Source organism: Triticum urartu, chromosome 6A (assembly GCF_056163025.1).
Source record: "Triticum urartu cultivar PI428250 chromosome 6A, HENAU_Tu73, whole genome shotgun sequence".
NCBI classification, from domain to species: domain Eukaryota; kingdom Viridiplantae; phylum Streptophyta; class Magnoliopsida; order Poales; family Poaceae; genus Triticum; species Triticum urartu.
The window spans coordinates 562,018,163-562,043,275 of NC_141878.1; the positions used below are offsets into that span (position 1 = coordinate 562,018,163).

Sequence of the window (25,113 nt, forward strand, 5' to 3'; positions counted from 1 at the left end):
GGAAGGAATTGAACATGATCTTGACAAGATGAGAGGATACTTGAAAAGAGGACGCAACACTCCGGTTAAATGGATAAGCATGAAAAGAACAAGGTCCTGACAAGAACAAGAAGAAGGGTTGAAGAGAGCAACAACACAATGCCTCCGGAAGAAAAGAGACAACTAGAATGGAATGAACGGAGGAGAAAACAACATCTTCTATCTTAAATGAGCTTGCAAAAGCATCTTTAGGCAAAGGTTCGAACAGAGTTGTTGAAAAACCAACAACGAAAAGAGTAAACTTGTTGTGGTCTTATGGACAGGGGCGAAACTAGGCCTGGGGCAACTGGGGCTGTAGCCCCAGGCATGGCCCGACTAGTATCTATATGTATAGTAGAAAAAAATCAGAATATGGGATACATAGAAGCCCAGCCCCAGGCTTCACCTAGACCCACGCACTCACGTACAAGCCTTCAGCAGTTCAGCCCATTAGCCCAACTCAATCGATTGATCACAACAGAGAACAAATCGCCCATTACACACGTTTGACGCTTCGATCTCTGATCTGTAGCCTGATCGCTCGTTAATCAAGAAAGAGAAAAAAATCCCTCGCCTGATTGTGGCAGCAGCAATAGAGAAATCCTCGCTGCGCTGCCGTCCTCGTCAACCAGCGATTGGCGATTCCCCGCCGCCCCGGCCGCCGGGTCCGGCGTCCTCACAACCCGACCACCTCTTGTTCTTCTCCATCTGATTCTGAATTGCAGTGTACGCACTGAGACTGAGGCCAACGCATACTGACCGCACAGGTAATCTGTATCATCTAATTTTTTTCCCTAATTCTTTTATATCAGCCAAACTCAGTGAGTTATATTTACTTAGTCAAATTTATTTCATTTGTTGTCAGCAAATTAGAAATACAAGATGAACAAGAGGACCCGTACAATTGAGTCTTTCTTTCAGTCAACATCCAATCAGCCTTCAGCCAACAACACCAACACTGATGGATCACCTACAGAATTAGTACCGGTGGGAGCTAGTAATGCAAAGGAAAGTGAACCACGTATGGAGCTTAATCCGGATGACATTAATCCTGATCCCGGCCTCCGAAAACCAATTGAAGAGTTGCATCCGGATGTTAGGGATGCTGCTAGAAGAGAGTATTTGGCCATGGGAGCATGTCGACCAACATGCCATGTTTATGAACAGGGAAGAATTGGGAAGCAGATGAGAGGCTTTTGTGAAGAGTGGTACAAATCGCATGATTGGTTAGAATATATGTTGGGGAACGTAGTAATTTCAAAAAAATTCCTACGCACAAGCAAGATCATGGTGATGCATAGCAACAAGGGGAGAGTGTGATCTACGTACTCTTGTAGACCGACAGCGGAAGCGTTATATCAACGCGGTTGATGTAGTCGTACGTCTTCATGATCCGACCTATCCAAGCACCGAAACTACGGCACCTCCGAGTTTCAGCACACGTTCAGCTCGATGACGATCCCCGGACTCCGGTCCAGCAAAGTGTCGGGGAAGAGTTCCGTCAGCATGACGGCGTGGTGACGATCTTGATGTTCAACTGTCGCAGGGCTTCGCCTAAGCACCACTACAATATTATCGAGGATTATGGTGGAAGGGGGCACCGCACACGGCTAAGAAAACAATCACGTTGATCAACTTGTGTGTCTAGGGGTGCCCCCTACCTCCGTATATAAAGGAGCCAAGGGGGGGTGCGGCCGGCCCTAGAAGGAGGCGCGCAGGAGGAGTCCTACTCCTACCGGGAGTAGGACTCCCCTCCCTTTCCTTGTCCAAGTAGGAGAGGGGGAAGGAAGGGAGAGAGGAGAGGAAGGAAAGGGGGGCGCCGCCCCTCCCTCCTTGTCCAATTCGGACTAGGGGGAGAGGGGGCGCGCGGCCTGCCCTGGCAGCCCCTCCTCTTCTCCACTTTAGGCCCATGAGGCCCATTAACCCCCCGGGGGGTTCCGGTAACCCCCCGGTACTCCGGTTTTATCCGAAACTTCCCGGGAACACTTCCGGTGTCCGAATATAGCCGTCCAATATATCAATCATTGTGTCTCGACCATTTCGAGACTCCTCGTTATGTCCGCGATCATATCCGGGACTCCGAACCAACTTTGGTACATTAAAACTCATAAACTCATAATATAACTGTCATCGAAACCTTAAGCGTGCGGACCCTACGGGTTCGAGAACAATGTATACATGACCGAGACATGTCTCCGGTCAATAACCAATAGCGGAACCTGGATCCTCATATTGGCTCCCGCATATTCTACGAAGATCTTTATCAGTCAGACCGCATAACAACATACGTTGTTCCCTTTGTCATCGGTATGTCACTTGCCCGAGATTCGGACTCCGGTAAAATCCTGATTTCACCCGGAACACTTCCGACATCCAAACATAGGCTTCCAATATATCAATATTCATGTCTCGACCATTTTGAGACTCCTCGTCATGTCCGTGATCACATCCAGGACTCCGAACAACCTTCGGTACACAAAATATATAAACTCATAATATAACTGTCATCGTAACGTTAAGCGTGCGGACCCTACGGGTTCGAGAACTATGTAGACATGGCCGAGACACATCTCTGGTCAATAAACAATAGCGGAACCTGGATGTTCATATTGGCTCCAACATATTCTACGAAGATCTTTATCGGTTAAACCGCACAACAACATACGTTGTTCCCTTTGTCATCAGTATGTTACTTGCCTGAGATTCGATCGTCGGTATCTCAATACCTAGTTCAATCTCCTTACCGGCAAGTCTTTTTACTCATTCCGTAATACATCATCCTGCAACTAAATCATTAGTTGCAATGCTTGCTAGGCTTACGTGATGTGCATTACCGAGAGGGCCTAGAGATACCTCTCCGACAATCGGAGTGACAAATCCTAATCTCGAAATACGCCAACCCAACAAGTACCTTTGGAGACACCTGTAGAGCACCTTTATAATCACCCAGTTAAGTTGTGACGTTTGGTAGCACACAAAGTGTTCCTCCGATAAATGGGAGTTGCATAATCTCATAGTCATAGGAACATGTATAAGTCATGAAGAAAGCAATAGCAGAATACTAAACGATCGTGTGCTAAGCTAACGGAATGGGTCATGCCAATCACATCATTCTCCTAATCATGTGACCCCGTTAATCAAATGACAACTCATGTCTATGGTTAGGAAACATAACCATCTTTGATCAACGAGCTAGTCAAGTAGAGGCATACTAGTGACAATTTGTTTGTCTATGTATTCACACATGTATTATGTTTCCGGTTAATACAATTCTAGCATGAATAATAAACATTTATCATGAAATAAGGAAATAAATAATAAATTTATTATTGCCTCTAGGGCATATTACCATCAGTCTCCCACTTGCACTAGAGTCAATAATCTAGATTACACAGTAATGATTCTAACACCCATGGAGCTTTGGTGCTGATCATGTTTTGCTCGTGGAGGAGGCTTAGTCAATGGGCCTGCAACATTCAGATCCATATGTATCTTGCAATTCTCTATGTCTCCCACCTGGACTAGATCCCGGATGGAATTGAAGCATCTCTTGATGTGCTTGGTTCTCTTGTGAAATCTGGAGTCCTTTGCCAAGGCAATTGCACCAGTATTGTCACAAAAGATTTTCATTGGACCCGATGCACTAGGTATGACACCTAGATCGGATATGAACTCCTTCATCCAAACTCCTTCGTTTGCTGCTTCCGAAGTAGCTATGTACTCCGCTTCACATGTAGATCCCGCCACAACGCTTTGTTTAGAACTGCACCAAATGACAGCTCCACCGTTTAATGTAAATACGTATCCGGTTTGCGATTTAGAATCGTCCGGATCGGTGTCAAAGCTTGCATCAACGTAACCATTTACGATGAGCTCTTTTTCACCTCCATATACGAAAAACATATCCTTAGTCCTTTTCAGGTATTTCAGGATGTTCTTGACCGTTGTCCAGTGATCCACTCCTGGATTACTTTGGTACCACCCTGCTAGACTTATAGCAAGACACACATCAGGTCTGGTACACAGCATTGCATACATGATAGAGCCTATGGCTGAAGCATAGGGAACATCTTTCATTTTCTGTCTATCTTCTGCATTGGTCGGGCATTGAGTCTTACTCAATTTCACACCTTGTAACACAGGCAAGAATCCTTTCTTTGCTTGATCCATTTTGAACTTTTTCAAAATATTGTCAAGGTATGGGCTTTCTGAAAGTCCAATTAAGCGTCTTGATCTATCTCTATAGATCTTAATGCCTAATATGTAAGCATCTTCTCCGAGGTCTTTCATTGAAAAACTCTTATTCAAGTATCCCTTTATGCTATCCAGAAATTCTATATCATTTCCGATTAGTAATATGTCATCTACATATAATATCAGAAATGCTACAGAGCTCCCACTCACTTTCTTGTAAATACAGGCTTCTCCAAAAGTCTGTACAAAACCAAATGCTTTGATCACACTATCAAAGCGTTTATTCCAACTCCGAGAGGCTTGCACCAGTCCATAAATGGATCGCTGGAGCTTGCACACTTTGTTAGCTCCCTTTGGATCGACAAAGCCTTCTGGTTGCATCATATACAACTCTTCTTCCAGAAATCCATTCAGGAATGCAGTTTTGACATCCATCTGCCAAATTTCATAATCATAAAATGCGGTAATTGCTAACATGATTCGGACAGACTTAAGCATCGCTACGGGTGAGAAGGTCTCAACGTAGTCAATCCCTTGAACTTGTCAAAAACCTTTTGCGACAAGTCAAGCTTTGTAGACAGTAACATTACCGTCAGCGTCAGTCTTCTTCTTGAAGATCCATTTATTCTCAATTGCTTGCCGATCATTGGGCAAGTCAACCAAAGTCCATACTTTGTTTTCATACATGGATCCCATCTCAGATTTCATGGCTTCGAGCCATTTTGCGGAATCTGGGTTCACCATCGCTTCTTCATAGTTCGTAGGTTCATCATGATCTAGTAGCATGACTTCCAGAACAGGATTACCGTACCACTCTGGTGCGGATCTTACTCTGCTTGATCTACGAGGTTCAGTAGTAACTTGTTCTGAAGTTTCATGATCATTATCATTAGCTTCCTCACTAATTGGTGTAGGTGTCACAGAAACCTGTTTCTGCGATGTACTACTTTCCAATAAGGGAGAAGGTATAGTTACCTCATCAAGTTCTACTTTCCTCCCACTCACTTCTTTCGAGAGAAACTCCTTCTCCAGAAAGGATCCATTCTTAGTGACAAATGTCTTGCCTTCGGATCTGTGACAGAAGGTGTACCCAACAGTGTCTTTTGGGTATCCTATGAACACACATTTCTCCAATTTGGGTTCGAGCTTATCAGGTTGAAGTTTCTTCACATAAGCATCGCAGCCCCAAACTTTTAGAAACGACAACTTTGGTTTCTTGCCAAACCACAGTTCATAAGGCGTCGTCTCAACGGATTTTGATGGTGCCCTATTTAACGTGAATGCGGCTGTCTCTAGAGCATAACCCCAAAACGATAGCGGTAAATCTGTAAGAGACATCATAGATCGCACCATATCAAGTAAAGTACGATTACGACGTTCGGACACACCATTACGCTGTGGTGTTCCAGGTGGCGTGAGTTGCGAAACTATTCCGCATTGTTTCAAATGTAGACCAAACTCTTAACTCAAATATTCTCCTCCACGATCAGATCGTAGAAACTTTATTTTCTTGTTACGATGATTTTCAACTTCACTATGAAATTCTTTGAACTTTTCAAATGTTTCAGACTTATGTTTCATTAAGTAGATATACCCATATCTTCTTAAATCATCTGTGAAGGTGAGAAAATAACGATATCCGCCACGAGCTTCAACATTCATTGGACCACATACATCTGTATGTATGATTTCCAACAAATTTGTTTCTCTCTCCATAGTACCAAAGAACAGTGTTTTAGTCATCTTGCCCATGAGGCACGGTTCGCAAGTACTAAGTGATTCATAATCAAGTGGTTCCAAAAGTCCATCAGTATGGAGTTTCTTCATGCGTTTTACACCGATATGACCTAAACGGCAGTGCCACAAAAAAGTTGCACTATCATTATCAACTCTGTATCTTTTGGCTTCAACATTATGAATATGTGTATCACTACTATCGAGATTCATCAAAAATAGACCACTCTTCAAGGGTGCATGACCATAAAAGATATTACTCATATAAATAGAACAACCATTATTCTCTGATTTAAATGAATAACCGTCTCGCATCAAACAAGATCCAGATATAATGTTCATGCTCAACGCTGGCACCAAATAACAATTATTTAGGTCTAATACTAATCCCGATGGTAGATGTAGAGGTAGCGTGCCGACCGCGATCACATCGACTTTGGAACCGTTTCCCACGCGCATCGTCACCTCGTCCTTCGCCAGTGTTCGCTTAATCCGTAGTCCCTGTTTCGAGTTGCAAATATTAGCAACAGAACCAGTATCAAATACCCAAGTGCTACTGCGATCTCTAGTAAGGTACACATCAATAACATGTATATCACATATACCTTTGTTCACCTTGCCATCCTTCTTATCCGCCAAATACTTCGGGCAGTTCCGCTTCCAGTGACCAGTCTGCTTGCAGTAGAAGCACTCAGTTTCAGGCTTTAGGTCCAGATTTGGGTTTTTTCTCTTGAGCAGCAACTTGCTTGCTGTTCTTTTTGAAGTTCCCCTTCTTCTTCCCTTTTCCCTTTTTCTTGAAACCAGTGGTCTTGTTGACCATCAACACTTGATGCTCCTTTTTGATTTCTACCTCCGCAGCTTTTAGCATTGCGAAGAGCTCGGGAATAGTCTTATTCATCCCTTGCATATTATAGTTCATCACGAAGCACTTGTAGCTAGGTGGCAGTGATTGGAGAATTCTGTCAATGACGCAATCATCTGGAAGATTAACTCCCAATTGAATCAAGTGATTATTATACCCAGGCATTTTGAGTATATGCTCACTGACAGAACTGTTCTCCTCCATCTTGCAGCTATAGAACTTATTGGAGACTTCATATCTCTCAATCCGGGCATTTGCTTGAAATATTAACTTCAACTCCTGAAACATCTCATATGCTCCATGATGTTCAAAACGTCGTTGAAGTCCCGATTCTAAGTCGTAAAGCATGGCACACTGAACTATCGAGTAGTCATTAGCTTTGCTCTGCCAGACGTTCATAACATCTGGTGTTGCTCCAGCAGCAGGCCTGGCACCCAGCGGTGCTTCCAGGACGTAATTCTTCTGTGCAGCAATGAGGATAATCCTCAAGTTACGGACCCAGTCCGTGTAATTGCTACCATCATCTTTCAACTTTGCTTCCTCAAGGAACGCATTAAAATTCAATGGAACAACAGCACGGGCCATCTATCTACAATCAAACATAAACAAGCAAGATACTATCAGGTACTAAGTTCATGATAAATTTAAGTTCAATTAATCATATTACTTAAGAACTCCCAGTTAGAAAGACATCCCTCTAATCTTCTAAGTGATTACGTGATCCAAATCAACTAAACCATAACCGATCATCACGTGAAATGGAGTAGTTTTCAATGGTGAACATCGCTATGTTGATCATATCTACTATATGATTCACGCTCGACCTTTCAGTCTCAGTGTTCCGAGGCCATATCTGCATATGCTAGGCTCGTCAAGTTTAACCTGAGTATTCTGCGTGTGCAAAACTGGCTTGCACCCGTTGTAGATGGACGTAGAGCTTATCACACCCGATCATCACGTGGTGTCTGGGCACGACGAACTTTGGCAATGGTGCATACTCAGGGAGAACACTTTTATCTTGAAATTTAGTGAGACATCATCATATAATGCTACCGTCAATCAAAGAAAGATAAGATGCATAAAAGATAAACATCACATGCAATCAATATAAGTGATATGATATGGCCATCATCTTCTTGTACTTGTGATCTCCATCTCCGAAGTACCGTCATGATCACCATCGTCACCGGCGCGACACCTTGATCACCATCGTAGCATCGTTGTCGTCTTGCCAATCTTATGCTTCCACGACTATCGCTACCGCTTAGTGATAAAGTAAAGCATTACAGCGCAGTTGCATTGCATACAATAAAGCGACAACCATATGGCTCCTGCCAGTTGCCGATAACTCGGTTACAAAACATGATCATCTCATATAATAAAATTTAGTATCATGTCTTGACCATATCACATCACAACATGCCCTGCAAAAACAAGTTAGACGTCCTCTACTTTGTTGTTGCATGTTTTACGTGGCTGCTACGGGCTTAAGCAAGAACCAATCTTACCTACGCATCACAACCACAACGATAGTTTGTCAAGTTGGTGCTGTTTTAACCTTCGCAAGGACCGGGCGTAGCCACACTCGGTTCAACTAAAGTTGGAGAAACTGACACCCGCTAGCCACCTTTGTGCAAAGCACGTCGGGAGAACCGGTCTCGCGTAAGCATACGCGTAATGTCGGTCCGGGCTGCTTCGTCCAACAATACCGCCGAACCAAAGTATGACATGCTGGTAAGCAGTATGAATTATATCGCCCACAACTCACTTGTGTTCTACTCGTGCATATAACATCAACACATAAAACCTAGGCTCGGATGCCACTGTTGGGGAACGTAGTAATTTCAAAAAAAATCCTACGCACACGCAAGATCATGGTGATGCATAGCAACGAGGGGAGAGTGTGATCTACGTACCCTTGTAGACCGACAGCGGAAGCGTTATATCAACGTGGTTAATGTAGTCGTACATCTTCACGATCCGACCGATCCAAGCACCGAAACTACGGCACCTCCGAGTTTCAGCACACGTTCAGCTCGATGACGATTCCCGGACTCCGATCCAGCAAAGTGTCGGGGAAGAGTTCCGTCAGCACGACGGCGTGGTGACGATCTTGATGTTCAACTGTCGCAGGGCTTCGCCTAAGCACCACTACAATATTATCGAGGATTATGGTGGAAGGGGGCACCGCACATGGCTAAGAAAACGATCATGTTGATCAACTTGTGTGTCTAGGGGTGCCCCCTGCCTCCATATATAAAGGAGCCAAGGGGGTGCGGCCGGCCCTAGAAGGAGGCGCGCAGGAGGAGTCCTACTCCTACCGGGAGTAGGACTCCCCTCCCTTTCCTTGTCCAAGTAGGAGAGGGGGAAGGAAGGGAGAGAGGAGAGGAAGGAAAGGGGGGCGCCGCCCCTCCCTCCTTGTCCAATTCGGACTAGGGGGAGAGGGGGCGCGCGGCCTGCCCTGGCAGCCCCTCCTCTTCTCCACTTTAGGCCCATGAGGACCATTAACCCCCCGGGGGGTTCCGGTAACCCCCCCGGTACTCCGGTTTTATCCGTAACTTCCCCAGAACACTTCCGGTGTCCGAATATAGCCGTCCAATATATCAATCTTTATGTCTCGACCATTTCGAGACTCCTCGTTATGTCCGCGATCATATCCGGGACTCCGAACCAACTTCGGTACATCAAAACTCATAAACTCATAATATAACTGTCATCGAAACCTTAAGCGTGCGGACCCTACGGGTTCGAGAACAATGTATACATGACCGAGACATGTCTCCGGTCAATAACCAATAGCGGAACCTGGATGCTCATATTGGCTCCCACATATTCTACGAAGATCTTTATCGGTCAGACCGCATAACAACATACGTTGTTCCCTTTGTCATCGGTATGTTACTTGCCCGAGATTCGGTCGTCGGTATATCAATACCTAGTTCAATCTCGTTACCGGCAAGTCTCTTTACTCGTTCCGTAATACATCATCTCGCAACTAACTCATTTAGTTGCATTGCTTGCAAGGCTTAGGTGATGTGCATTACTGAGAGGGCCCAGAGATACCTCTCCGACAATCGGAGTGACAAATCCTAATCTCGAAATACGCCAACCCAACATGTACCTTTGGAGACACCTGTAGAGCTCCTTTGTAGTCACCCAGTTACGTTGTGACGTTTGGTAGCACACAAAGTGTTCCTCCGGTAAACGGGAGTTGCATAATCTCATAGTCATAGGAACATGTATAAGTCATGAAGAAAGCAATAGCAACATACTAAACGATCGAGTGCTAAGCTAACGGAATGGGTCAAGTCAATCACATCATTCTCCTAATGATGTGATCCCGTTAATCAAATAACAACTCTTTGTCTATGGTTAGGAAACATAACCATCTTTGATTAACGATCTAGTCAAGTAGAGGCATACTAGTGACACTCTGTTTGTCTATGTATTCACACATGTATTATGTTTCCGGTTAATACAATTCTAGCATGAATAATAAACATTTATCATGAAATAAGGAAATAAATAATAACTTTATTATTGCCTCTAGGGCATATTTCCTTCAATATAGTGTTGCCAAAAAGGCCGCCTTCTGTTTTCATTGTTTTCTCTTTAAGCAACCAAGAGCTGAAAACTATGGAATAGAAGCATATACAAAGAAAGGTTTTAGTAACTGGAAAAATGCTATTGCATCTTTTGTTACTCATGTTGGTAATGTTAACAGTGCTCATAATAGAGCAAGAAGACAATGTCAAGCTTTTCAAAACCCGAGGAAAAATGTGGAACAAGTATGGGCCGGTTCAGACAAGAAGAAGGAGGAAGAGTACTTGGGTCGTCTCACTGTCATGTTAGGTGTCGTGAAGTTTCTTTTATTGCAAGCTCTTGCTTTTCGTGGACATGATGAGTCTGCTAACTCAAACAATAAGGGGAATTTCTTAGAGATGGTGCAGTGGTATAAAAAAAGAGATTCGAATGCCGCTAAGTTGTTAGATTGTGCTCCTGGAAATAATTTGTTGACATCTGCACAAATACAAAAGCATTTGTGCACAGCTTGTGGAGAAGAGATGACTAAAGCAATCGTGAAGGATATTGGGGATAAAAAATTCGCTGTCCTTGTTGATCAGGCTCGAGATGCATCTCTCAAGGAACAAATGGCTGTGGCTTTGAGGTTTGTATGTCATGAATTGATTTTTTATTGCTTTTTTTGTTATGAAGTAATGCTCATATTTTTTTTCTTATCTCATATAGGTATTTGAATAGTCAAGGGGAAGTGATTGAGAGGTTTCTTGCGATTAAACATGTTGCCGACACAACATCATCTTCATTGAAGGTAGCCTTGGATGCTATGTTTCTTAAACATGGCCTATCTATCCATAGAATGCGAGGCCAAGGATACGATGGAGCATCGAACATGAGAGGTGAATTTCATGGGCTGCAAAGAAGGGTACTGGATGAGAATCCTTATGCTTTTTATATACATTGCTTTGCACATCAGTTGCAGTTAGTGGTTGTTACCGTTGCCAAGTGTTGTCCTTCTGTCATGGATTTCTTTAGTTACACTTCAATGATTGTCAACAGTGCTAATGGTTCTTGTAAGAGACATGACCAGTTAGCCCTAGCGGAACATGATGATCTTGTGCAGAAATTAGAGAATGGAGAAATTTTTACAGGGAGAGGGAGGAACCAACAAACTAACCTTACAAGACCCGGTGATACTAGGTGGGACTCACATCATAAAACCTTGTGCCATCTTCATCTCATGTGGTATGCAGTGCTAGAGGTATTGGAGAATATGTCTGATGATGCCACTAACACATCACAAAAGACCACAGCACGAGGTTTGATACATCATATGGAGAGCTTTGAGTTTGTGTTTATACTGCATCTTATGATGAAATTGTTGGGAAAAACTAATGATCTATCATAGTGCTTGCAAAAGAAGAACTAGAATATTGTTCGTGCTATGGGCTTGATTCAAACCACATTGCAGAAACTTAATGAGATGAGGCATCAGGGGTGGGATGAGCTATTTGAAGAGGTAAATGCCTTTTGTCTCAAACATAAAAATCATTATTCCAAACATGATGGAAACATTAGCTATTGGGGGTCGTTCGAGAGGTCGTGGCGGCCAGATGGTAACTTACTTACATTATTTCCATCATGAAATATTTAATGTGGTGCTTGACCAAATTATTGTTGAGTTCAACAATCGCTTTGTTGAGAAATCTACCCAACTATTGAGATGCATCGCTTGTCTTGAGCCAAGAAATTCTTTTGCCAATTTTGATATAAATAAGCTAGTGGAACTTGCTCAGATTTATGGCACGGATTTCTCAGAATATGAGTGCAGAGTTCTTAGGGACCAACTTGAGACATTTGTTAATGAAGCTAGAGCTGATACTGAAATTTTAAGTTGCATTGATCTTGGCCAGCTTGCTATAAAGATGGTTCAAACAGATAGGCACACACATTTTCCGTTGGTATATCATCTCATTGAATTGGCCTTGATTCTCCCCATCGCAACGGCAACCGTAGAAAGAGCTTTCTCAGCTATGAGCATCGTCAAAAGTGATCTGCGAAACAAGATGAATGATGAATGGATGAATCACCTTTTGGTGTGCTATATTGAGCGTGTTGTATTTGCAAGCATTGATGATATTAAGATTATACAGTGCTATCAAAAAATGAGAAAACGCAAGGGGCTACTACCTCGTGGACTTCGTGTTAATGTTATAATATGTTCTTTTTCTTGCAAAATTTCATATAAACAATTGATTTAGTCTATGTCCAGAGTCTTGATTTGAAATACTTGATTTTTATGTTTGCAGATTCAGATCCTTCTAATATTGCTGGTGAAGAAACAACTGCCTTGAACTAAGCAAGTCTTCACTAATTTGGTACCAAACCATGTTCGCGATGATGCACTTTGTTAAACTATTTGTTATATGGAATTTCCTCTTGTGATAATAATGACTTTATATTTCGTTTTGAATGTGATTTTGTGGCATACTTATAACGCACATTGATGTGCGTGGTATTTGACTTTATATTTAGTCAGTTAGTTTTAGCCCTGGGCTTTGCAAAATCCTGGTTCCGCCTCTGCTTATGGAAAACATCTCAAAACTATGAGGTGAAATTCTGCCACTAACGGAAACAATAGATTGGATTCATATCAACAAGGAGACAAGAACTTATTTCACCGGGAGGATAAATGAAGAACTTGGGTCATTTATGCGTACCACAATTAGCGACAATCCTTAGGGAAGGCTTTAGGTGAAATATAACCCAAGATAACTCCAACGGAGAGGTTGATGGATTTAAAATACCTCATTCTTGACAACATGTGAATCATGAAACATGAACTCAAATTATCAAGAATGACATAATACCACCTCTAATGATACGGTAGAAAGAATTGCAGTCCGGATTGCAAGATGAAGAATACTTGAGCTCCTTAGAAAAGAATCTCAATGAAAACTTCGAGAATGAATTAAATCCTTGATGAACCATCATGTAGAACCTTCATGAAGAACTCCGTTAAACAAAAGAATGATCAAACGGAAGGAAAGGAAGTTGAAAACACAAGGTGAATCCTTGTACCGATTTAAATGAATCTCCGTGGTGAAATAATTGAAAAAGGTTGGAACTCCGGGAAGAGAGAAGATGAAACAATTGAAATCAGGAATTTGATGAGCCTCCGGAATAGGGAATTGAGTTCACTTGATGAAACAAGAATAATAATTACATTATGCTTATCCTTCACCAATTTAAATTGATGACAATCAACGGATTTGGCATATTACTTATTCTCGTAGAAAAGATTAAGAGAGATATAGCATACTTGAGAATATCTTCAATGAACCACCGGTAGGATTGAAACAACGAATGAATTGATAAGATAAAGAAGGAAGAGAAATCTTGAACGAACCACCGTAAGAATTGAAAATGAACGAAGTAGGGGTGAATCACCGGTAAGAATTAGCAAATGAACGAAGATATATGAGAGAGTTTAGATATAAGATAACGAAGAGATCATGAACTGATTAGAGAATATTTGAATGATGCACCGGTAAGATTTGGAGAAAGAGAGCTGAAAGCTGAAATGAATAATTCTGAGATAATGGGCTCCGGAAAATCAAACTGAAAAGACTCCTGAATTGCTCCGGATGGGTGAAAAAAATTCCCACAATCGAAAATAATTATGAGAGGATGGCAACAAGCTAGAACCATGAATCTTGAAGAGAATGGAGCAAGATTTAAGAGAAACTCTTCTTCGGTCTTCAAATGTTGAGAATGATGACGAAAAACACCACCATGAATTGTTGAGTCACTCCGGAATAATGAAGAATAGAAAGGTTGAGCCAACAATGAAATAATTTGACAGATCTTGGAGAAACGCATTTGACTGACAAACTTACGTCACACTTTGAAAGATTTGAGAAAAGCTCCGGTAAAATAAGAAGAGTCAGGCAAGATCCTGGAAAAGACCTATGGGTTAGGGCCCACTCAAAAGATACACCGTTGAACAAATACTTGAAAAGAGAGATCGCACCGGTTGAATTAAATGACTTGAATGAGATAACATCCTCAAAATAGCTTGAACGGATTAAGAGTGGAAACACGAATCTTCGAGATATCTTGAGCACTCCGGAACAATTGACCAGCGCGAGAAGTGGAATGATTATGAGGTGCACCGGCATAAGAAAAGCATTGGGCAAAAAGAAAAGACTATGCTCAATACCAAAGCTTGAATTGAATCCACCGGAGAAGGAAAAGAATGAAGAGTAATGAACTTGAAGCTTCGTTCTGATCTTCATGAGAATCACCGGGTATGAACATTGCAAGAAAAGAATGAAGAGACTTCACATGAATAAAATGGATACTTGATTAAGAAATCCGAGTCCTTGAAGAAAAAAGGGTGGGAGGGCGGGAAAACAAAGACAACTTGGGGGCAGATGAAACAAACAACGTTGAGAAGACTTTGAGTTGATCTTGCGGATGTTAAAATGAACAGATCCACTTGAAGAGAGACACGCCGGTTGAGAAGAAATTTAGATGACAATCTCGATGATCAAGAAGGATTAGTATTCACATAGGAATATGAGAACACCGCTTAGGGAAGGTATGGAATCAACACTTGACTTCGAAGCAACTCGAATACCACAACTCAAAACAAAAACAAGGATTGGCTTGCAGAATAAGCCGGAATAAACATATGATAGAGATTTCGTCCGAAGTTTTCGTGGTGGGGCCCACACGGGCTCGATCGTACAGCACCATCATGTACAAGGCAGTGCACATGACATACGAAGCGTCCCCGAGTCAGCATAGCCAAGGACTCTTTAAGACACAACGAGACCACTGTAAAAACCAACCATGGATAGGCGGACCACTAGACGTCGAACCACAATTTCATATCATACATCTATCGGAAAGATATCCTAACAGCTACTTGAATTCCCACTTATAAACTCCCGAAATTTTCCGGTTATGCAATCAGGTGTTGGGGATACAGGGGAAGCATAATATCTCACCCAAAACTAGCAAATCCTACATCCAGCTATATCCATCCTTCAACACATAACCAAGAAACCTTCGGAAATTGTTTACCTCGACCTTCGAAAAGCATCCGTTATACGAGTTATGGCAATACTCCCGAACTCCCGCCCCAGTACTGGGTGGCGTCGAGGTTATCTCACCAACAACTGCATAAAAGAGATTTTCGATGTCGGCAAAACTCAGGTATTCCAGAACTGCAACGATAAAATTGTGACGACAACACCTCGGAGCTCAACTCGCCGGGACACTGCCACAACCCCTAAATGTCAGGAGGCACCAAGAACAATGTCCTCGTCACAAAACCATCGGAACGATTCCAAGATACCCGCGTGATCCTAAATTTTTTTAGTGAAATTTGAGAAGAGAAGAGTCAAAAGTCTACATCAGGAAGCCTCACCAGAGCGATGAAGGGACTAAGGACTAAAAGAATCCTATTCTCCGATATATATATAATCCTAAATGACTCAAAACATTTTTCTAGACTCAACAACGCCAGCGATTCGATCAAGCAGGGGGCTCCTAAAGTCGGGGAAGGCTCTGATTACCAACTTGTAACGCCCTCGATGCGGCTATATCTCCCATGTGTCGAAGCACGACTTAGAGGCATAACCGCATTGAAAGCAATGTCGCAAGTGAGGTAATCTTCACACAACCCATGTAATACATAAGGGAAAGAGATACATAGTTGGCTTACACTCGCCACTTCACACAATACATGAATATAACATTACATCATCCAGATACAATCAAGGTCCGACTACGGAACCAAAATAAAAGAAGACTACCCCAAATGCTACACAGATCCCCGATTGTCCCAACTAGGCTCCACTACTAATCAGCTGAAACGAAACAACACTATGAACATGGTCTTCATCGAGCTCCTCCTTGAGCTCGGTTGCATCACCTGCACGGTTTCATCGGCACCTGCAAACTGGTTTTGGAAGTATCTGTGAGTCACGGGGACTCGGCAATCTCACACCCTCGCGATCAAGACTATTTAATCTTATAGGAAGGGTATAAGGTATGAGGTGGAGCTGCAGCAAGCGACTAGCATATTTGGTGGCTAACATAGGCAAATGAGAGCGAGAAGAGAAGGCAAATGCACAATCGAGAATCTATGATCAAGAAGTGATCCTAGAACAACCTACGCCAAACATAACTCCAACACCGTGTTCACTTCCCGGACACCGCCGAGAAGAGACCGTCACGGTAACACACGTGGTTGATGCATTTTAATTAAGATAAGTTCTAGGTTTTTTACAACCGGACATTAACAAATTCCCATCTGCCCATAACCACGGACACGTCTTTTGAAAGTTCAAAACCCTGCAGGGGTGTCCCAACTTAACCCATCACAAGCTCTCATGGTCAACGAAGGATATTCCTTCTCCCAAGACAATCCGATCAGACTCGGCATCCCGGTTACAAGACATCCTCGACAATGGTAAACAAGTCCAGCAAGACCGCCTGATGCGTCAACATCCTGATAGGAGCTCCATATATCTCATTCTCAGGGCAACACCGGATGAACACTACGTACAGCTAAAACCAGCCCTCAAGTTTCCCCGAGGTGGCGCCGCAAGTGGCTCTATTTCGGACCAACACTTAGACAAGCACTGGCCCGGGGGGGTTAAAGTAAAGATGACCCTTGGGCCGGCCTAACCCAAGGAAAAAAGAGGCTAGGTGGCAAATGGTAAAACCAAGGTTGGGCCTTGCTGGAGGAGTTTTATTCAAGGCGAACTGTCAAGGGGTTCCCATTATAACCCAACCGTGTAAGGAACGCAAAATCCGGGAACATAACACCGATATGACGGAAACTATGGCGGCAAGAGTGGAACAAAACACCAGGCATAAGGCCGAGCCTTCCACCCTTTACCAAGTATATAGATGCATTAATTAAATAAGAGATATTGTGATATCCCAACAAAATATCCATGTTCCAACAAGGAACAAACTGCAATCTTCACCTACAACTAACAACGCTATAAGAGGGGCTGAGCAAAGCGGTAACATAGTCAAACAATGGTTTGCTAGGAAAAGGTGGGTTAGAGGCTTGGCTTGACAATATGGGAGGCATGATAAGCAAGTGGTAGTAATCGCATCATAGGCATAGCAAAAGAGCGAGCAACTAGCAAGCAAAGATAGAAGTGATTTCGAGGGTATGGTCATCTTGCCTGCAAAGTTCTCCAACAAGACGAAGGCTTGAACCTCGTAAACATACTCAACGGGCTCCTCGAACACGAACTCGTCTCCCGGCTCTACCCAAAGCAAGAACAACAAGCAAAAGGAACACAATCAACCACGTGCAATGCACAAACAACATGATGCAAACATGGTATGATATGCGGGATGCGATATGTGACGCATATGCATGATTTGGAAAGGAATGATTGACGCATATGCACTCAAAAGAGGCATAGATCTCTCGGTAGCAACATGAACACATGGCATAAAAATAATAACAGGACAAGGACTTAGAATATTTCTAAGTCCTTGAAATCAGCAACAATAAGTAAGCTACTTTGCATGCTTGTGCTAGTCACCGCAAAGATCACAAAAATACATGGCATACACCCCTGTAAAGATGAAATGGCATACTTCAAAACACAAGTAGAGCTCAGGATCATATCATGCACACATTAAACATGGCAAAAATGACAAAAGTGCATTTGCTGAAACAGATCTGAAACTATCATCACATAGCCCTCTTCCAACAACATTTCAGGCATCAAGATGAGCTCAAATGAAAATGATGCAATAAGATGAAATGAAGTATTCTTCGAGACGAACATTTTGATATGCTACACGCATAAATCGGAGCCACGGTGATGAAGTTATGATGCGTCAAAGTATGCAAAATATTAGGGTTTCGGGGAGAAGAAGTCAACCGAGGAGATTGGATCTGGATGTGGCACTATAGCGGCGCGTTTCCCGAGGATGGCCTGGATCTTCACCGAAAAACTTGAACTCGCTGGAGTTGGGGAAAGGAGCCGCCGGAGAGGAGGAAGGGGTTGCCGCGGCGTGGGGTCGCCGGACTTGGCGCGCGGGGTCGCCGGACTTGGCGCGGGCTCGGCGGACTTGGCTGCGGACGAGGGCGAAGCGGCAGCTGGAGAAGCTCGCGGTGGCGAGGGGGCTCCTCGGCGGGCGGCGTGGAGCCAGAGGAGGTGGGGTGACCCAGGCGGCGGGGCGCGGGGCTCTTTCCGACGGATCGGACCCGAAGGGCCAGACCCGGGCCACGGCGGGCGTGGCGGTGGGGAGGAGAGAGAGGGCGCGGCGCGGGTGACGTGTCGCGCGCTGAGTGGGTGAGGGCGGTGGCGGCGCTGATGTGGCGTGCGCTGATTCGCTGGAGTGAGGTGGAAGGCGCGGTGGACATGTCCGGCCAGTGAGGATGCGTCTGGTGGCGCGCGGAGGAGGAGGTTAGGGTTTCATCTGCACGAAAATTCCGGAACGGACACATATTTATAGATAGAGGGAGCTAGGAAGTTCCAAATGAGGTGCGGTTTGTGGCCACGCGATCGTGATCGAACGGCCTAGATGATGGGAGGGGTTTTGGTGGGTTTTGGGCCACTTTGAAGGGGTGTTGGGCTGCAACACGCTCGAGGCCTTATCGGTCCCTCAGTTATCCGTTGGAGTATCAAACGAAGTGCAAATGGCACGAAACTTGACAGGCGGTCTACCGGTAGTAAACCAAGACCGCATGACAAGTCTCGGTCTAATCCGAAAACGTTTAACACCCGCACAGGAAAAGAGGTAGAAAGGGACACCGGATGACATAGGAACGCCGGAATGCAAAACAGACAACGGGGAAAATGCTCCGATGCATGAGACAAACACGTATGCAAATGCAATGCACATGATGACATGATATGAGATGCATGACACGCAAGCAAATGACAAGGTAACAACAGCGAAAAACTGAAGGACACCTAATACATCGGTCTCGGGGCGTTACAGCCATTGAATCACCACTGCGGCCATCTCTGTCGGAAGCGGAGCTCCTGCTTTGGAACGTGGCCAACTGTCTGGGAGCAAGCTGCCCGCCCTCAGACAGAACCCACCGCCAGGACGACCAAGAAGGCGTCACCGTGACCGTGCGGATCATCGTGCCTAAGACAGCAGGGATAACCGACGACCACGAGTGGCGGTTCACCAAGCACCAGGTGGCAGCCAACAAAGCGAAGCAGGCGGCGGCGCACGAGGCCGTCACGTTCCTGCGGAGTCGGTTCCGTAGCATCCTGGACGACAGCCCCTGGAGCTCCGTCCCTCGCTACCACAGCCACGTCGATGAGGAGGAAGAAGCAGTCCAAGAAGACAACAACTACAACGACGAAGACTACGATCTGTTTGGGTACAAACATTGGTACGGAGACATGTACTAATAATTAGCTAGCTGCTGCTTAATTTGGCCTTCACTTGAGCGCCATTGATTTGCCCTACAATATGGTGCACAGATTGCACAAAACATGCGCTTGATAATTTTTTGACAAAGCTCTACTTATCTCTAGTTCTCTACTACTTGCAAATATGCCCGAGGGTTGCAGTGGGAGACAAAAATATTACACCATAGCCAAATAAGTTATTTTTTGCGGGAATAGCCAAATAAGTATAACTCAATACCCCCGATATATATGAGCATCCTCTATTTTAATATGTTGGCCCACCATGTTGCTACTTATCACTCTTCCCATCCTCGCTCATGATGGTTGTGGCGTGCATGTGATCATAATGCATTTGACGTCGTAAATCCTAGGGGCTACGAGCTTACCACTACATGCCACGCTTGTCATTGCGCCGCACAAGGGAATGTTTATAACTTTAAATACAAATCTGGTCGATCACCAATTACTCCCAACGCCTAGACATATTAATCTTTTGAAAAACTAATCAAATCCTAAACATAGAAGACTTAGCCGCTCAAATTCTAGAGCTATTTAGATCAATCTTCAGGAGAACAACTAAAATAGACCACATGATATTCTGAAAAAATTATTTATGAGCATAATTTCAAACGGTATGGAAATCAATGTTAAGTCACTGGTTTACATAAATCTTGTACCGGTAGTTGATAGAGGATTCTTATGTGTAGAGCCGACGGATTCTATTAGATGTAGATAGTAAATCTAACGACTGCTATAACAATTTTGGTAATTTGAAAGCATGTATGTTGAGATAATTAGAAGTTCCGGGATCACTCTTTTAGATATATATATATAAGATATGATTGAAATAAAACACATTAGATTATATTGAATTGGGCTATTGGTAGAACACTATACTTTTTGTTCAGGGATTGCCTACTTCCGCTTGGTCAATATGCATGTGACATTTTCTATCCGCCCACGACACCGTTCACAAAATTAGAATCACCTTTACAGTTTTTATTACTGCATATAGGAATGTTAAGATGTCACCTACTCTATGATTAAATGCATGAATGTTTTGCCAGTAACGGCACACACCAAAATATAAGGTTAGGATTGCTTTTACAAAAGTAAAGAATGAACGCGAGTGGATGTCTCACAACCCTCTTGAGCCGGCGTCGTGGTTCCCCTCCCTGTTCCAGGGTTCAGGTAGAAAACCCAAGGTCATTCCTTTGGACTCGGTGGGGGTGATGCTCTACGCCTTTACCCTGTTTGGTGCTTTGCAGTAAAGCTGTGGTACCTTTCGGTCACAGTGGGATGTTGTCTTAGGGCATGCTTGGATTATACCATGGAGTCTCTTGGGTTCCAACGTGGGATGGTCCAGTTGGTCTGTTATCTTCTACACGCGACTTTGTCGGCAACCCTATTAGCCCCTACTGCTCCTTGGTCCGGAGTGAGAGGGAAGGTGGTCCTCTCCGACGGCAACTGAGCGAGGGCTTTGTGGCAAGGTTCAATGGTTCTTCCGGAAGATGTGAGCTTGCTCAGCGTCGACACGGGGACTGAATTGCTGTAGTCCGGCTAATCAAGTATGGTGCAGCTAGCCGTACCACTTGTAGTATGTCTCGTGTGTGTTGTTTATGATACATCTTTTGTTGACAGTTTTTTCTTTCACCTTTTTATAAAAGGATTTTCTTGTCACCGTCTAGGTTTACCTTATTTATAATACGGAGCGGAAGTCTATTTTTTTGAAATAAAGAAAACGACCCCAAAGGCCTGAAACTACCAATGGATAGGGATGGGGAAACAATACATCAAATAAAAAGGTTGAGAAAAGAATGTTTGAGTTCAGGTCCCCAACCAAATCGATTCAGGATGAGTTCTTGGACTTTTTTTTTAGAACATACAGTATTATTACTATGGACTCTTCACGGGGCGTATCCCTAGTAGAGTACCCTACAAACAAATCGCGTTTAATACGAGCAATACGTAGTTATTACGTGCTGTTCCCAAAGATACTCCTATCGCTCATTGTTCGTGTTGAGTTGCTCGACAAGATCTCTTTGGAGCCTTGCCTTGCGTTGCGTGGCGGCGATCATCATGCTACCGGCGAAGAAACGAGCGGGGCACCACCGCAGTCCGTGGTCCGACCTCCCGCACGATCTGCTTACAATCATCCTCGTCCGGCTCACCGCGACCTCCCCGGCCCTTCGCAACCGCGCCCGCTTCGGCGGCGTGTGCCAGACCTGGCGCGCCGCCGAGCGAGCCCACCCGCGCCCTCCCATGGCATGGCTCGTCGCCCCTGGGCACTACGTCAGCCTTCACGACGCCGCCATCTATCGCGTCCCGCTGCCTGAGGACGCCGCCGCTGCCACCTGCCTTGGCTCCTTCGGCGACTGGCTCGCCCTCGTGCCGCCGGTGTCAGGGCGCCCCTTCTTGCTCAACGCTTTCACCAAGGAGCGGATCAAGCTGCCGCGGCGGACCAAAGAGCCGATGGTTAAGTTTGTCATGTCTTCCGCGCCGGACGCCCAGGGCTGCACGGTGGCTGCCATTGTTGAGATTGGAGACGGCGCGTATATACCGAGATCTAAGATCGTCGTCTGCCACCTGAGGCGGGGACGACTGCAAGGGCGCTCCTGGGAGATCTTGACTAAGGCGTTCAGGCTCCAAGATATCATCTTCTTCGAGGGGAAACTCCATGCCCTTGACATCGAAGCCCGCCTCCACGTCTTCCATGAAGAAGACCTCCAACAGCGCCCTGATCAGCGGTGGAGCATGCCGTCTGCGAAGCAGCGATTCCACGACGTCAAGCTGTACCTGGTTGTCCTCAATGGGAGCCTGCACATGGTCGGCAGGGGCTTAGGGACGACCCGGTGGACGACATTCACCAACAATATAGGGATCTTCGCGCTCGTTGGGGAGATGGCGAAGCCGCCGGCGCCGGTCAAGGACTGTGACGGCCACGCGATCTTCGTCGGCGACGCCTGTTGCGACGCTTTCGTAGTTGAGGCAGCTGCTTTAGGCCGCATGATAAGAGAGAACCAGATTTGTTTCGTCGACGACGAGAAGAACATGCGACGGCCTTTCCGGCTGCTGCAATCCTACGACGTGCGCAATGGCTGCCTCCGCGCATATGGACCCAACACCGCCGCGGTGGGGACCTGGCGGTGCGTCACAGCACAGCGCTTCCCGCAGAGCAGCGCCATTGGACCACCGCCGCTGGCGTCTCTATCGGAGGCGGAGCTGCTGTTGTGGAATGTGACCAACTGCCTAGGAGCATAGGACCGGCCCTTATATACAACGCGCCATCAGGATGATGGCGCAGGCGTCGCCGTGACAGTGGGGATTGAGGTGCCCAAGACAACAAGAATAATGGAAGGGGAGGAGCCCCTCCTGGAGTGGAGTTTCACGCAGCACCGGGCGTCAGCCAAGAAAACGAAGCAGGCGGCGGCGCACGAGGCCGTCACGTTCCTGCGGAGTCGGTTTCGCAGCATCCTGGACGACAGCCCCTGGAGCTCCGTCCCTCACTACCATAGCCACGTCGACGAGGAGGAAGAAGCAGTCCAAGAAGACGACGCCGAAGGCGGCAGTTTGTTTGGGTATAGACATTGGTACGGTGACATTTAATACTAGCTAGGTGCTCTACTTTGGCCTTCCGTTGAGCGTCATTCGCTTTACCTCTGCAAAAACGTGCTGGGCGTGTGCGAAATATGCGCTTGATTGGAGAGATCGAGAACACGTGTTTATGCAGGAGCAACTAGTATAAAAGCTGAGCTTATGGTAGAAGAATAGAAAAAAGAAACCTGGGCTGTTGGATTGAATATGGACGGCACAGATTGGAGTGGAGGCATCTCAGACAACTTATTGTACATTTCACCAAAACCCCCCTACTACCAGTTAGATGTAAAACATGACTTTTGCAGTAAGAACCCCAACTTTCTCATATCCAATCGTTGTATCCCAATTTCAAATCTTCACATCGTCGATGCCCAAATTGTACAATGGTTGCTTGTACTAGATCACTGATTATGCAAAGAAAACTTAATATGGTTAAGCCAATCTGTTCCTAGTTCATCCCATGCTGGACCGCCCCAAACACAAATATGAGAGTACATGTCAAGCACAAATTTCTGAATACATGTCTAAGTGGATCATCCTGAGCAGAAATATTATTATCTTGATAGCACATGAAAGAAAAAAAATATTCCCTTTGCCTCTAGTTATAGTGCTTCTTGTTCTTCAGTCTTCATGTGCTGGAAAAGATGACACCAAACAAATCCTTCAGTTTGAGTACAAGACGTGCAAGGGCACCTAAAGTATTTGCTCATGAGCTAATCAAATGAATATGCATCAACAATACATTGTACTAGCAGGACTGCAGGAACATATCTGCTCCCTACTAGCAGAAAAAAAAAACTTATTTCCCAAATTATTTTTACCACCGTGATTGTCTAACTAGAGAGATGATAATGTTAAGCTTAGCATCCAGTCCTTCATTTTGTTATGCAGAAATTAACAGATAATGGACCAATCCATCACAAGCACAGGGAGGAGCTGAAAGTAAAAATGCTTTATCCTTCATTACACTGAAGTTGTTATTCTGATTGATTCCATTGGACAACAAGTATTACTTTAAAAAATGCATGGTTAAAACTTAAAAGGAACACTTTTCTGGAGCACTGATATGACATTGCAATGCCAGCACTTTCTTATTGCTGCCCACGAATTTTGGTTCTAAAAAAGAAAATTGAAACTCTAACAGCAACAAACAAATAAATATATTACGACGGCACAAAGGCAAGTCCGCACACAGATCGAAAGCAAAAAACATGAGTCAAATACATGGAAGAGAACCATTTTCTGCTCTTGTATGTAGAGACTAGAGATTCTAAAAAAAAAATCTTGCTTCAATCATAATTTCACTCAACAAGTTCAGAGCCTTACAAGTTTTTCTATGGAGAATCAGTGAGGGTTTAACAGCAAGTAGAATTCTTTACCTCCTTAAGACCCTGATTGGAGGCCTTGTATACGCTTGTAAATAGTTTACCGGTGTAATTTATTATCCCATAGAAGCAACCAGTATTTTACCGGTGATATTTCAAGATTGCCGACCGCCGTGGTCAAGCCGTCATTCAGGAGTCGCGTCTTCAAGTGCCCGCGCTCTCCGCCTGATTCAGTCTGCATGCCACCTGCTCCTTGCCGCCTCAACCTGATGGTCGGCGGGAGCTCCGACCATGCACCGCCAAGCGGTGCGGTGCACCCACATCAGGGACCTGCGGAGGGTGTCAATCCTGCAGTCAGTGTTGCCGATGCCTCGTCCCGTTGCCCGTGGCTTCGTCCGGCGACGCGTCCGCTCGTACTGTCGATCGATAGAGAGAGAGAGATGAA

The 25,113-nt window shown here is 44.7% G+C and overlaps 1 protein-coding gene and 1 pseudogene across 1 annotated transcript; both read left to right on the plus strand.

The window, feature by feature from the left end:
* The first annotated feature begins 1,041 nt into the window (after positions 1 to 1,041).
* On the plus strand, positions 1,042 to 19,746 carry LOC147966327 (uncharacterized). Its single transcript, XM_087530788.1, has 6 exons — positions 1,042 to 1,256; positions 10,380 to 10,976; positions 11,057 to 11,646; positions 11,906 to 12,547; positions 12,637 to 12,660; positions 19,322 to 19,746. Exons 1-6 carry the CDS (start codon positions 1,042 to 1,044, stop codon positions 19,744 to 19,746), a joined length of 2,493 nt encoding a protein of 830 aa, XP_087386914.1.
* A 2,079-nt stretch (positions 19,747 to 21,825) lies between these two features.
* LOC147966328 (uncharacterized) lies at positions 21,826 to 23,352 on the plus strand (annotated as a pseudogene).
* The last annotated feature ends 1,761 nt before the right edge of the window (positions 23,353 to 25,113 follow it).

Coding starts and splice junctions, on each gene's coding strand:
- LOC147966327 (XM_087530788.1), top strand. CDS start 1,042: ATGGAGCTTAATCCGGATGACATTAATCCTGATCCCGGCCTCCGAAAA. Junction 10,977..11,056: donor CAAATGGCTGTGGCTTTGAG/GTTTGTATGTCA, acceptor TATCTCATATAG/GTATTTGAATAGTCAAGGGG. Junction 12,661..19,321: donor AGATCCTTCTAATATTGCTG/GTGAAGAAACAA, acceptor GGGGCGTTACAG/CCATTGAATCACCACTGCGG.